A 14,924-nucleotide genomic window follows, 5' to 3' on the forward strand; every position below is an offset into this window, starting at 1 on the left:
GCCTAAATCAAGAGTCAGACACTCAACTGACTGAGTCACCCGGGTGCCCCCTAAGGTGGGAAAATTATTAAAGTTTACTTATTCAGGGAATGAGAAGATAGAGTCTAAATTACTTATCCCCTTAAATCTATTTATCCTTCTGTTGTGTACTTTTTGGTTATTCATCTATATTTTACTATTTGAAAGGAGCAGCAGAAAATCAAGCCAGGATTTACTGAGAAGAGAATAAAATGAGATTCAAAGGCTATCTGTTTTTATTTATGTTTTTATTTATATTTATATATATTTATTTATTTTTATTCATTTATATTTATATATTTTTTTATATTTTTCTAGGTATTTATAATTATATATATTTATTTTTATTTATATATTTGTATATATTTATATTATATATCTATATTTATATTGAAACCCTTACTATATTTCTTTTTTTAATCTTTATTGTTTCTTATATGAAATTTGTTGTCAAAGTGGTTTCCATACAACACCCAGTGCTCATCCCAACAGGTGCCCTCCTCAATGCCCATCACCCACTTTCCCCTCCCCCCGACCCCCATCAACCCTCAGTTTGTCCTCAGTATTTAAGAATCTCTACGGTTTACCTCCTTCTCTCTCTCCCCCTTCCCTTCCCCCCTGGTCTTCTGTTGAGTTTCTCAGGATCTACATATGAGTGAAAGCATATGGTATCTGTCTTTCTCTGCTTGACTTATTTGTATTTATATTGAGACATTTACTGTATTTCTGACAATATGCAACCCCATCAAAATTTTATCAGTAGGAAAGTAAATTAGCAGTGGGACTATTAACCAAATCATGTTGAATACCATTTCAGAAGGCTTTCTTGACTGTTTTGAACCTAATGTCATGTTAAAAAAATTAACCATTATTCTTACCTGGCTATACCTGAATATGAAGAGGGCATTTATTCTTTAATTAAATTAAACATTTTTACTTTTAAATTTAAATTTAAAATTTTTACTTTTTTAGGTGATTCGATCTGGGCAAAAATTAAGGAAAAAGTCTACTGACACAGGCGAGAAACGTGGAGGCTGGTTTAGTGGGTTTTGGGGTAAGAAGGAGTCTAAGAAAAAAGATGAAGAATCTTTGATTCCTGAAAGTAAGTTTCAAGTCAGATATTTTATTTTACACAGATAAGAAAAAAATATAAGTTCTGTTTTAGCCAGTTAGTTGAATTTTACTATGTTTATTATTAGTAAACGTGTGAGCAGATCCTTCAGGCATTAGTTCTGGATTTATCTAGCTAAATTAAAACTTTGCTATTTTTGAGAAAAATTATTTGTGTGAAATTTTATAAGTTTAAATTCAAAAGCGTCAACATCTGGCATTTCTTATTGTTACTTTTTCCATGGGTATTAAAAGTTTCACTTAATTTTTAACATATTTAGGGAATTCTAAAATCCTTATGACAGACTGGTATTCCCTTAATGGTGTCTTTTTTTTTTTTTTGCCTTTTCTTGACCTAAGCAAGCAAATACATGATGTTTGTTTTAACTAGGCAAAGTAGTATATTTGAGGATATTGCCTGGCTGCTTTTGCTTTTAGCATTTATGTCTGTTTATTTTAGGGCACCTGTTAGTTTGGTTTGATTTTTTTATTATACCTGTAAAACTGAAGCAATTGATTTCTTAAATTCTGTCATTTCTTTGTAGGTATTGATGACATTATGACTCCAGAGGAGAAAGATAAGCTTTTTACTGCTATTGGTTATAGTGAGAGCACCCATAACTTAACTTTACCCAAGCAGGTAATTATTTTTAGGTGGTTTAAGAGGTATTTTGTTTCATCTTACTGTATTATCTTGAATTGTGTTAAATGAGCTACTGATTTTTATAAAAATGTTATCATTTGTTTCTGTTTTACTATTTTATTTGTTAAATGTTTCTAGTCAGACCCTACCAGTTAAAACTGTCTTCACTTTTAGATTTGCTCACTTTAGTGAATGTATGAATAACCTGATTTAAACAAGTACTTATTATCGAGTTCAATTGAATCTTTAAAAATTTTATCTTTAAAATAATTATTGTATTACGATATGTGTGTAAAGGCTGAACAAAACCAAAATGTATTGCATTTATCACACGGGGAACAGTGGTGTCGTCACTGTCAGGGTTAAGATACAGACCTTGCTATAGATTTGGCACTGTTGTGAGATTCATTCCTTTCTTTCACTAGATGGATTTTGCTCATTTTCATTGTTGTATAGGATTCGATTATTTCAAAATACAACAACTATTCTTTCTTTTGTTGACGGACATTTGGCTTATTTCTATTTTTTGCTTGTTATGCTGCTATTAACTTCTTGTAAATGCCCTTGAATGTGCATATGTGAGAATTTCCGCTCTGTGTATTCTTAGGAGTGGAATTTCTGTGTCATAGGATGTAAGTATATTTTTACTTTAATAGATTTTGCTAGTCAATAGTTTTCCAAAGTGAAAACATTTCCATCAGCAGTAGATGAGGATTCTTGTTTCTCCACATACTTGTCTATTCTTGGCATTGACACTTTCTCCAAGTTAACCATTCTAAATGGTATGTAGTAGAATTTCATTGTGGTTTTAATTTGCATTTCCTGAATGGCTAAAGAAGTTTTTTACTTTTTAAGTAATTATAAGCCTATTAGGCTACTTCTTTTGTGAAGTAGCTTTTGAGTCTCTTATTTATTATTGTGTTGTCTTTTTCTCACTGGTCTGTAAGCATTCTTTATATGTTCTGGGTATGAGGCCTTTGCTAGTTAGGCGTGTTGTTAATATCTTTCCCCACAGTGTGGCTTGCCTTTTCGTTTTTGGTGTGTTGCAAATATCTTCTCCGACAATGTAAGGTAATGTGTATTTTCACTTTTAAATGGTGTCTTTTGATGGATAGATGTTCTTTATTTAATGTTACCTGATTTGTTAATCTTTTCATTTATGGGTCGTGCCTTTTTTGTGTTTTGTTTAAAAAGTCTTAACTCACTATAAGGTCATAACAGTATTTTCTTTCCAGAAGCTTTATAATATTTTACTTTGTATATTTAGATCTAAGGTCCATTTAGAATTGAATTCTTGTATATGGTGGGAGGTCTTAAAAAATTTAAGATAAATTTTTTCTCTAGATGGCTGTGTACTTGACTTCTCATTGACTAGTAAAAGGACCATGCTTTCCCCACTGCTTTCCAGTTACCCTTTATCATCAGTCAAGTGTCTGTGCTTATGGAATCTTGGTTATATTGGTTATTTGTCTTTAAAGGCATGCTGTCTTAGTTACTCTAACTTTGTAATCAGTCCTAAGATCTAGCTGTGTAAATCCTTCAACACTGTTCTTCTTTAAGACTGTCTTATCTATTCTTGGCCCTTTACATTTTTATACAAATTGTAGAACCAGCTATTCAGTTTCTACAAAAAAACTGTGAGACTTTGGGATTTATTGAGTATATAAATTAATTTGGGAGATAATTGACATCTTTATAATCTTGAATTTTGTAATCTATAAATAGAGCATATGCTTCTGTGTATTGACATCTTTAATTCCTCTCAGTAATGTTTTGAACTTTCTATTTAGAGTTCAACGTCTCTTGTTGGATTTGTTATAAATGGTGGCTTTAAAATTTTGTCGAGGTAGAATTTATATATGATAATAGGAATAGATCTTAAGGTTCATACTGATAAATTTGAGTAGTTGAATACGCCTATATAATGACCTGCCCAAAACAGAATATTTTCATCCCCCCCAAACAATTCCCTCATAATCTTTTCTAGTCATTTTTCCTCTCCTGCCTTACAAAAGCAGCCATGTTATGACTGTGTCAATATAGATTTCTTTTTATTGTTATCATGTTTTTTATCTCATGGTATATCTGTTATTTCAAGTTTTGGTTATTGATAAAGCTTCTTTGAACATTCTTATACAAGTCTTTTGTGGACATATATTTTTATTTCTCTTGGGTAAATACCTGAGAGTATAATTGCTGGGTTATAAGGCAGATGTATATTTACCTTTTTAAAAACTGACAAACAGTTCTTGAAAATGATTGTGATATTTTCTATTCCCATACACTGATTCCAGTTATTCCACATCCCTGCCGGGTGTCATATTGTCAGGGTTTTTAATTTTAGCAAGTCTAGTGGGTATGGTACACTATTCCACTATGTTTTAGAATGTATTTTCCTGATGACTAATGATAGTCTTGACTAATGAGTTTTCATATCTTGTTGGCCATCTGTATATATTCATTTATGCAGTATCTTATGTTAAAGTGTTTTTTCCCCATTTTAAACTTATGTTATTTGTCCTTTTACTTTTGTTTGTAGAAGTCTTTCTATATTCTTCATACAAGACAAAAATGTTTATGTGGTATTTTTCCTTCATCTGTGGCTTGCCTATTGATTTTATTAAAGGTGAAAAATATTATGAAAAATAATATAATCCATTTGTCATTTTTTTATTTATTTAAAAACTTTTTCCAGCTTTATTGAGATGGAATTGACATATAACTTAGTGTAAGTCAAGGTGTACAGTGTAGTGATTTCATATATGTGTATATTGCAAAATGATTACCACAGTAAGGTTAGTTAACACGTCTGTCACCTCACATAGTTACAATTATTTTTGGGGGGGAGGATGGAAATATTCTTTCTCTTTGTCAGTTTATGGTGAGAACTTTAGAAATCTACTCTCTTTGTATTAGTATTGTTACCTGTATTCACCAAGCTGTACTTCATGTCCACAGAACCTTTCATTATATGTAAAACATTGGTTTGTGAGCATAATTTGTTCTGGAAACATGCTTGTAATCCAAAGCACTTGCATATCAAAGTGAATTTCCCCATAAGAAATAATGGACACTCAGTTGATTGGTTCCATAACCCCCAAATATTCATATAAAAATGATTATAGTACTGTAATATAATAGAAATAATAAAGAAAATACAAAATATAAAGAAAAATAAACAAATTAACTTGTACTTACCTTTGAAAACCTTTGTGGCTGGTGTGAGGGAGACTAGAAAGAGGAGGGTTATTGTGTGGGATGACTTTCACTCTCACTAATGGAATCACTGCTCTCTGTTGGCTTGATGGAATCTTTTTCTTTTCGGGCAGCTTTAACAAGGAATCTATTTGGGGCACCTGGGTGGCTCAGTCGGTTAAATGTGCGACTTGGGCTCAGGTCATGACCTCATGGTTTGGGACTTGGAGCCCCGCATTGAGCTCTGTGCTGATAGCTCAGGGTCTGGAGCCTGCTTCAGATTCTGTGTCTCCCTCTTTCTCTGCCCCTCCCCTGTTCATGCTCTGTCTCTCTCTGTCATGCAAAGATAAGTAAAATGTTAAGTAAATAAATAAACAAATAAGTAAACAGACAAACAAGGAATGTATCCAATGACAGTTGCTTTTGCCTCCTTTTGAGTATTTCATGGAAATTGCATTGACAGTCACCCATAATCCCGCAGCGAGAGAGAGAAGAACCATGGGCTCAGTTGTGATCATATGACATTTGGTGTCACATACTACTTGTATTACAAGACATCGCTCATTTATCAAGTTAAAATTTATTAGAAATAGTTGTTTGTCTTGGGGAACCTGGATGCCTCAGTCAGTTAAGCGTCCAACTCTTGGTTTCAGCTCAGGTCATGATCTCATGGTTTTGTGGGTTTGAGCCCTGTGTTGGTCTCTGTGCTGCTGGTGCAGAGCCTGCTTGGGATTCTCTCTCTTCTCCCTCTCTCTCTGCCCCTCCCCCACTCATGCTGTCTGCGTCTCTCTCAAATGAATAAATAAACTTAAAAAAATTAAAAAAAAAAAGATGTTTGCTCATCTTACAGAATACTCATAGAACAAGTTAGTCTCAATTCAAGGTTTTACTGTATAACTGGAAGTTTGTACCTTTTGACCACCTTTACCTGATAATTGACTCAAACTCCTTACTCATAATTGGTCTGTTCAGATTTTCTCTTTCTTCATGATTCAGTCTTGGTAGATTGTACATTTCTAGAATTTGTCCATTTTTCTTAGCTTGTCTAATTTGTTGGTGTATAGTTGTTTGTAGTAATCTTTTATGATCTTTTGTATTTCTCTGGTATTGGTTTTAGTATATCTCCTCTTTTATTTATAATTTTATGTGTTGTCTCTCTTTTTTTCTTGCTTAGCCTCGCTAAAGTTTTGTCAATTTTGTTCTTTTCAAAGAACCAACCCTTGGTTTTGTTAATCTATTCTGTTGTTTTTTTTTTTTTCCTCTATTTCATTTATTTCTCTTATCTCTATTATTTCTTTTTTCCTTCATTATAACATTGGGCTCAGTTTGTTCTTTTTCTGGTTCCTTGAGTTGTAAAGTTAGGTTGTATTTGAGATCTTCCATTTTCTTGACATAGAAATTTATCACTATAAACGTCCCTCTTAGAACTGCTTTTGCTGCATCCCATAAGTTTTGTGTTTTGTTTCCATTTTTGTGTGTCTCGGGCTGTTTTTGTTTTTTTTTTTTCCTTTTGATCTCTTCTTTGATCCATTGGTTGTTCTATGTATTTGTGAATATTGTAGCTTTCCTCTTATTAAGATTTAATTCTATTGTGGTTGGGAAAGATACTTGATATAATTGGTATCTTCTTGAATTTTTTGAGACTTGTTTCATTGCCTAATATGTGTTCTATGCTAGAAAATGTTCCATGTGGGCTTGAAAAGAATGTTTATTCTTCTGCTGTTGGGTGGAATGTTTTATGTGTATCTTTTAGGTCCCTTTGGCTTATAGTGTTGTTTAAACCCATTGTTTCTTTATTGACACTCAGCATGATGTATATGTTGTTGAGAGTGGGCTATTGAAGTCCCCAAATAATATTATATTGCTGTTTATTTCTCTTTTTAGTTCTGTTAGTATTTGCTTTATATACTTAGATGCTCCAATGTTGGGTGCCTAAGTATTTACAATTGTTACATTTTCTTGATTGATAGATCCTTTTATCATTATATAATGACCTTCTTTGTCTCTTTTGACAGCATTTAACTTAAAGTTTATTTTCTTCTGATATAAGTGTCACTACTCTTTTTTTTTTTTTCTTGCGTGGGAGAGGGTTACTATTTGCTTAAAATACCTTTTTCCATTCCCTCACTTTTAGTCTATGTGTGTCCTTAAAGCTAAAATGAGTGTCTTTCTTGTAGGCAGCATATTATTGGATTTTACTATTTTTTAATCCACTTTGCCATTCTATGTCTTTTTATTGGAGAATTTGTTTACTTTTTATTTAGGTAAGGACTTACTATTGTCATTTTGCTAATTGTTTTCTGTTTTGTGAATCTTCTGTTTCTTGCTTCCTCTCAGTGTCTTCCTATATGGTTTTATGAGAATCATCTCCCTGATTCTCTGTCCTACATCCATTCTTGACCTATGAATTTTTTGGTCATGATTTTTTTTTTCTCAATGTATTTTTAACCTTCCAAAGACATCAAGAAGATGTGCTTTATATTTTGTTGTTTTTGAGCCAGAGAATTGGTCTGAATTAGGTTGCTTTAGTGAGAGCTGGTGAATTAAATCTTGATGTGACAAAATATTTTATCAAGTTTCATTTTTATTCTAAAACTAAGAGAAATACATTTTGGATCTCTTGTAATTGTCCTATTTCAACAATTTTATAATTCTTTATTGAACTTTTTAATGTTCTTTTTGAACATACTATATTTAGATCACTTTATATTTCAACAAATTTAAATAAGAAATTATTAAAGAAAATAATAATTACTTAAACTGTAACAATCTTCATTCATTCTTTTTGTTTAGTATGTTGCCCATATAGTGACACTGAAGTTAGTAAGTACCTCTATTACAATAAGAGAAAACAAAAATATTCCAGAAATACTAAAAATTCAGATAATTGGCCTGGGCACCCAAGTATCTCAGCGACCAGGAGCACAAGCACTTAAGTAAGTTAAAAAAAAAAAAAAAACTTTTTATTTCAGTTTTTATTTCTAGATAAGACTTGACTGAAAAATATTGTTATTTAGCATTGAACAACTGATTAATAGTAGTTCTCCAGTTTCTTTTCCTTTTGTGTGTCAGATGGTGTTTTTGTATTTGAATTTGTTTTGTTATGAAGCCATATGAGGAGTTCACCATTTATTTATCCCCTCTTGTTCCTTCACAAATATTTTTTGGATAGTGAATGTTTAGTTTATCAAGTTGATACTGTGAAGGCTAGCATAGGAACAATAAATTTCTGTTTTCAAGAAGCTTATGCTGTGGCTGTTAAGAGAGGATAACTAAAAAGTTAATAATTTAGAACTAAATAACAGAGAGCTCATAGGTGAGAAGGTGTTGCAAATCCTTATAGTTAATGGCTATGTCAGCTCAGTTGCAGAAGAGAATAACTTGGGCTAGGAGAAGTGGGGCTTCGGCTATCTGAGTAGAAAGGGCTAGGAGAAGATTTTGATAGTATTCTGGGTGGCATGAAATAGGGAGAAGAGTTGCCTGAGTGAAGTGTAGCTTATATTCATGTAGCAGTGATCAAAACTCCCTCAGTGTTTGGGAGTTGGCCAAGGTCGGCTTCTCATGTGGATGAGAAGGGGTTAAGAGCAAACAATCAAAATAAAACCCCAGATTGTATGGGTAATTAAATGCCAGGCCAAGGAGTTTGTGCTTTATCTCTTGGTAATGGGTGCGGTTCTGGCTCTGAAAGAACTTTTTTAAAAGGGAAATTTATATTTTAAGCCATTATGTTTTACAGCATCTTACTTATATACCTTTTTTTTTTCTTCACTGGATTATAGGGTGGAAGCAAAATTAGAACACTGGTATATAACAGGTCTGAGACAGCAGGGTATTGTACCATCACTTGTGGCTTCCATTGGTGATACTACATCATCCTTGCTTAAAATTGAGTTTGAAACCAATCCAGAGAATAGTACCGCTGACCAGACTCTGATTGTTCAGTCTCAACCTGTGGAGGTCATCTATGATGCTGTAAGTGCAAGGAGACAGTCTTTATCAAACCTGTTTTATACTTCTGACATAGGGTTTTCTTATTTTTCCTCTTTCATATTTAACACTTATTAGCTAAGTTTACTGCTTTTTCTTGTTTTAAAAGCAGTACATGGTTAGCAGTGAATTTTACCTTTTCATATGCTACCGTTTTTTCCTACTATGTTAATCTATGCTTATGTTAAAGTAAAAATAATCTAAAATACTATTCAAAAAGTCTGTGTTTATTGTACCATCTTCTCTCAGATAGTTATACGTGGACTTCCTGTTCCACTTCGGTTTTGCTTTTTCCCTTTCCCCAAATATCTGGACCAATTCAAATTGCTTTAGGAGTAATTAAAAGAATTTTAAATACTGTTCACATGAGAAAAAAGCATTGGCACTTAGATGTTATTGAAAATGCTGGGTCAAGTTTCTGTCTGTGGTTGCATGTTTTATTCAGAGGCTCTTAACTCATCTCAGGCTAGTGATTAGGATCACTACCCATTGCATCACTTGTAAGTTGGCCCTATGCTCTTGTTGAATTCTCTGATTTTTTTTTAACTTTCTAGTTTAGAAGTGTATTTACAGTGAGGATGGGAGGCATTATATTGAGACTGCGGACTCATTGTATTCTCTGATTTTTAAAAATTTTAAGTTGTGGTAACATACATATAATTGACCATCTTGGCAATTTTTAAGTGTATAATTTAGTAGTAATGTCCATTGTTACATCAGTATGACACTTTAGAACATACTTAAGGTCATCTTAATGATACATACACATTTGTTGACTTTCTAGTTAGCTTACTTGTGCTATTCCCTTTTTTAGTTAGTTTTTTTTTTTTTTCCTTTAAACTCCAGATAGAAATGCAATATGGCAGAGTATCTTTGGAGATATCCTCTAAGTTCAGAGCCACAGTTGTTTTAAATTAAACTGAAATTTTAAAATTTACAATATGGAAAGCACTGTGTATAATAGCTTGCTTATATTTTAAATTATTTTACAGAAAACCATCAATGCAGTGGTTGAATTCTTTCAATCAAATAGAGGATTAGATCTTGAGCAAATAACATCAGCTACATTAATGAAGCTGGAAGAAATTAAAGAGAGAACAGCTACAGGTAAAGAATTTATCTACATAAAAACATCAGCTACATTCAAAATGTTGTCTTTTCTAATGTAAATATCATAGTTAAAAGTGTAGGCTGTTTTTTTCTTTTTGTAAATTCCATGAAGTTGCATCGTGTACGTGAGTTACCCAAAGTCAAATATACCTGCTAGACTGAATGAGAAAAAGATGGAGCACAGATGATTCTGTCATTACCTTTAAGAACCTGTGCCTCACAGTGAAACTGAGAGGGAAAACATCCCTGCACTTTAGTTCTTAAGAAATAGTTCATCATTCTGTGTACTGCGTGTGAAACTGGTTCTAAAGATACATACTTTTGTACAGCATGGTCTTTAAACTCAAGCCACTACTTTCTGTGGTTGCTTAACTAAAGAAATGATGTATTATTCACTCTGGATAAAATACTAGCTATGATGGGTTTACTGTATAGTGTGATGGTAAGATTGTTTGCCATCGACCATATGGAGTTTCACCTTACATACTCTAATATGTGAGAACTGGCACTCCTCCATAATACTTTTCAAGTGATGCTTGTTTTATTGTTAATAATATGATTACATATTTCAACTTGAGCATGTAGTCTTTCATTTCTTTTAGGACTTACACATATTATTGAAACTCGAAAAGTCCTTGATTTAAGGATAAATCTGAAGCCTTCTTATCTAATACTTCCACAGACCGGTTTCCATCATGAAAAGTCAGACCTTCTCATTTTAGATTTTGGTACATTTCAGGTAGGTGTATATCCATTTCTTTCTGCCCATTTTTTGCTCAGGTTGGAAGCTAGCTGTCTGATAGTTGGCTGTTTTTCCCCTCAGAGTTTACTGAAATTAGACTTATTTCTTCTTAGCATTTTGTCAAGCCTAGCTTAGACTGAGTATTTAATATGTACTTTATGGCTATTAAATAAAAAGAAAGCCCGTAAAATTTTCTGTAATGGTAGATGATTTTATCTTGAGGAGTGGATTACTGCTGTATTTTTCTAATTGGACAGAGGTACTCCTAGTTTCCAGGCACTACTAGATTTCCGGAGCTTAATTACACAGTGTTATTTGTTTATTTACATATTTGATAGTAGGAAATTATGCAGGTAAGCCACTATCAGCAATTAAGTAGTGAAAGGGAACTCTAAGGTTTTGGGTGTTGAACCCATTAGAAATATAAGCGTCTGAGAAAGAGTGGAGATTTCAAAAAAAAAACAGTCCAGAATTGATCTTTGCTTCCTTTGGGGAGAGGGAAAAGGAGGTAGAGATTGGAGCTGAATTCTAATGGCCTAATTATTTCTGGTGATGTAATGTGAAGAAGGAGGAACAAAAACCTGCGATGTGTTGGTGAAGATGTTTGGGTAGGTAGTAGGGGTACTGAGCTGTAAGAGGCAGTAACTGCTGAGAGCCAGGAAGAGTTGAATGTCCAGACAGGTTATTTGAGGTACACAACTGTGTAACTGATCTTCTAATAAATGCAAATATGCTGACCACCTATTATCTAAACATATTAAAGCTGTATACTGAAGTACTATATTCCTAATAAAATATTTGCAAATAATTGTCAGAAAATTAAGCAAAATGTGAATTCTTTAAAGACACTATTTTCATTTTAGTTATGTTTTAAGAAGACACAACAAAAGTATGTATATACTTTTCTGTTAAGAAAATTGAGGGTTTTTTTGTCCCTTTTAGCTTAACAGTAAAGATCAAGGTTTGCAGAAGACTAGTAATTCATCTCTGGAAGAAATAATGGATAAAGCATATGACAAATTTGATGTTGAAATAAAAAGTGTGCAGTTACTCTTTGCAAAAGCAGGTAAGCTATTGCTCAATTTTTAGGAAGGATCTTAAAATTATGTTGAGTAGCTTAGGTAAATATATGTCTATGTGTGCATGTATATCAACACTGACAATATTTTTAACACATATCTTCTTGGTCACTTAAGAAAACTAAGTAGGAGCCCATCAGTACAAATCATTGCCACAGATATAAATAGAGATAAACTTTTGCCTATTCATTTTCAGGTACTTAGCACCATTTGGATCTAAGTCCAGTCATTGCTTTTTTTTTTTTTTTTTTTTTTTTTTTTTTTTTTTGTGATTTGACGCTGAAACTACCCAGAACACGAGCATAAAAGTTGCCATTGGCTTATGTTTTTCTGTCTTCGTGCTTTTGGGATGTCTCAATGTTGTATTCCTTTGGTGCTTTATTTTAAAATATTTTAACTCTATTAGCCTAGTCTTTATTTTAGTAGTATCACATCTTATACTTTTGTAGCTACTGACAAGTACGGATATAGTTTTAAAACCCTAAAGGTAATTAATTACAAACACCAAAAGCTGTGGTGTTTTCTACTGCTTAGGTAAAGATCGCTGGTTCTCCATACTTCTTTAGTTTCTTGAAGCAGTAAATAATTGCTAAATATCCTTGAATGTATCACTTTGTGGTAGGTCATTGGAAGAAAGAACATAATCTCTATGTGCAGAGTGTATACTCTAGTAGGAATGGAGAAATTTATTAAAACATAAATACACTTAGTTTTTGTGTATTATGAGCCTATTAATTCCTTGAAGGGAAGTACTTTTACAGAGATCATTAAAACGGCCTTTTCTTTTGTGTGTACTTAATAATAATTGAGTTGTAAGTGATAAAATACATTTAGTTAAGATAATTGGAAATTCTGTCTTTGGGACCTTTTATTTGGTGAAAAGTTATGCTTTTTTATCAGAAAATCTTGCTTGATAAAACTCATTTTTGTTTCAGAATTATGTGCTAAACTAGTGTAATTTCTCTAAGGAATTCCAGAAAACTTTTTTCCCTCTGTTATTTTCTATTTTTTTCCCTTTTTCACTGCAACCACCTACCTTGATCACTAATTCTGGAATCAAGGCAAAAAATTCCTAGCTTTTTTCCCTATTGGCTTTAAAATGCAAGACGTTTTATAAGCATTTTCCAAATAAATATTTAGAATTATTTTTATATCACAGTCTTTGACTTCTTTCCATCTTTATTTTTTGTTTTGGTATCAGTACTTATTTTAATCAATTGTCAGCCATTTGATTGCTTTGTTCCCCCATCACATATGCACTAATGCTCATAAACATATTTATATATAAAACTGTTTCTTTCCCACTGATTTTTTCCTTTATGTTTTTATTCCCCACAGTAGACTGTACTTCATCAGTATTTGTGAGTTCCTTTATAGCCTTTAAACAGATAAGCCAGATTGATAGCCTAGAAATGACAGACCTAGGATGAGGGTAAAGGATATCAAATGATGTTAGAGTAGGCAAATGAAAGAACAAATCCTGAAATTCCATGTCATTAATAACCCTCACTTTTAGAGCATGGGTGAATTTTAATTATTTTCTTTAATATTAATTGTATAATCATTTATTATAGCAAATTATTTTAGTATTCATACAGCAGTAGTAATTCACTGAGAATTATTTAGTAATTTAAGTGAATACAGATGCCCATTTATTATGAAGTGTTACTTCTAACTACAAAACATTTTAAATTAAGTGGTCACATTATTAGCTGTCAATCTTACTTTAAACATATAGGTTACATAACTTGTATGCTGAAAGAAGTAAAAATTGGTATTTGTTGAATATGTTTGCTAACTTTTCTAATAAGTTAAAGTAATTTTCTACAGAACATCTGATTAACAGTTGTTTAATTTAAAAAAAATTTTTAAAGAGGAAAACTGGAAAAAGTGTCGATTTCAGCATCCATCAACTATGCATATATTACAACCCATGGATATTCATGTTGAGTTGGCCAAGGCAATGGTAGAAAAAGACGTTAGAATGGCCAGGTAATGTATGAGTTTCCTTTATATTATAAAGTTAACAAGGTGAAATATATCTGTATCAGTTACTGGATTTCGGGAAAGCAAAACTAGATTTCTGGGGGACAGAAAAAAAGATTATCATATAGCACAAACATGCTTTTAAGAAAATATTTATATGGGGTGCCTGGGTGGCTCAGTTGGTTAAGTGGCCGACTTTGACTCAGGTTATTATCTCATGGTTCATGGGTTTGAACCCTGATTCGGGCCCTGTGCTAACAGATTGGACCCTGGAGCCTGCTTTGGATTCTGTGTCTTGCTCTCTCTCTGCCCCTTTCCCACTCACGGTCTGTCTCTCTCTCTCTCAAAAATAAATATTAAAAAAATATATATTTGTTTGAATTATATATCACCTCTCTTATTTTAGAAGTGTTTGGACCTTCACATTGTGTAAAAGTTGGTTATCTGTTGTTGAGTGGATCAAACCCATGGTTTAATATCAATAATATAAAGTTTTCAAAAATTAGCGACGTGGATGGAGCAGAGTATAAGTCAGTCAGAGAAAGACAAATACCGTATGATTTCATTCAGATGTGGAATTTAAGAAACAAAACAGATAAACATAGAGATAGGCAAACTAGAAAACTGATTCTTAACTAAAGAGAACAAACTGAGAGATGCCAGAGGGAGATGGGCAGGAATATGGGTTACATTGGTGATGGGTATTATATAGGGCACTTGTTGTGGTGAACACTGGGTGTTGTATGTAAGTGATAAATCACTAAATTCTATTCCTGAAACTAATACTACACTGTATGTTAACTAATGGAATTTAAATAAAAACTTGAAAGTAGAAGAAAAAATTAGAGGCTCTTAATGATTATGAAACCATGTAAAATCATGAGAATAATTCAAAGGAGTGAAAATAGAAACTGAATTTTGAATTTAAGTAGATAATTATGAAATATTTATGCTGCCTTCTTAAAAACAGCCTTATGGAAATATTATTGGTATTCAATAAGCTACATCTATTTAAAGTATACAATTTGACATATAGATATACAGATATATAGAT

The 14,924-nt window shown here is 32.5% G+C and overlaps 1 protein-coding gene across 1 annotated transcript in view; it reads left to right on the plus strand.

Moving 5' to 3' along the window:
- The window catches only part of VPS13C (vacuolar protein sorting 13 homolog C), a 192,877-nt gene that overhangs the window by 57,422 nt on the left and 120,531 nt on the right, over nt 1-14,924 (plus strand). Inside the window, exons 15-22 of the mRNA XM_042941847.1 lie at nt 991-1,120; nt 1,674-1,768; nt 7,760-7,902; nt 8,746-8,938; nt 9,946-10,060; nt 10,666-10,802; nt 11,748-11,871; nt 13,759-13,876. Of these exons, the coding sequence (XP_042797781.1) occupies nt 991-1,120; nt 1,674-1,768; nt 7,760-7,902; nt 8,746-8,938; nt 9,946-10,060; nt 10,666-10,802; nt 11,748-11,871; nt 13,759-13,876 (1,055 nt within the window). The remainder of the gene's footprint in view (nt 1-990; nt 1,121-1,673; nt 1,769-7,759; nt 7,903-8,745; nt 8,939-9,945; nt 10,061-10,665; nt 10,803-11,747; nt 11,872-13,758; nt 13,877-14,924) is intronic.

Source organism: Panthera leo, chromosome B3 (assembly GCF_018350215.1).
Source record: "Panthera leo isolate Ple1 chromosome B3, P.leo_Ple1_pat1.1, whole genome shotgun sequence".
NCBI lineage: Eukaryota > Metazoa > Chordata > Mammalia > Carnivora > Felidae > Panthera > Panthera leo.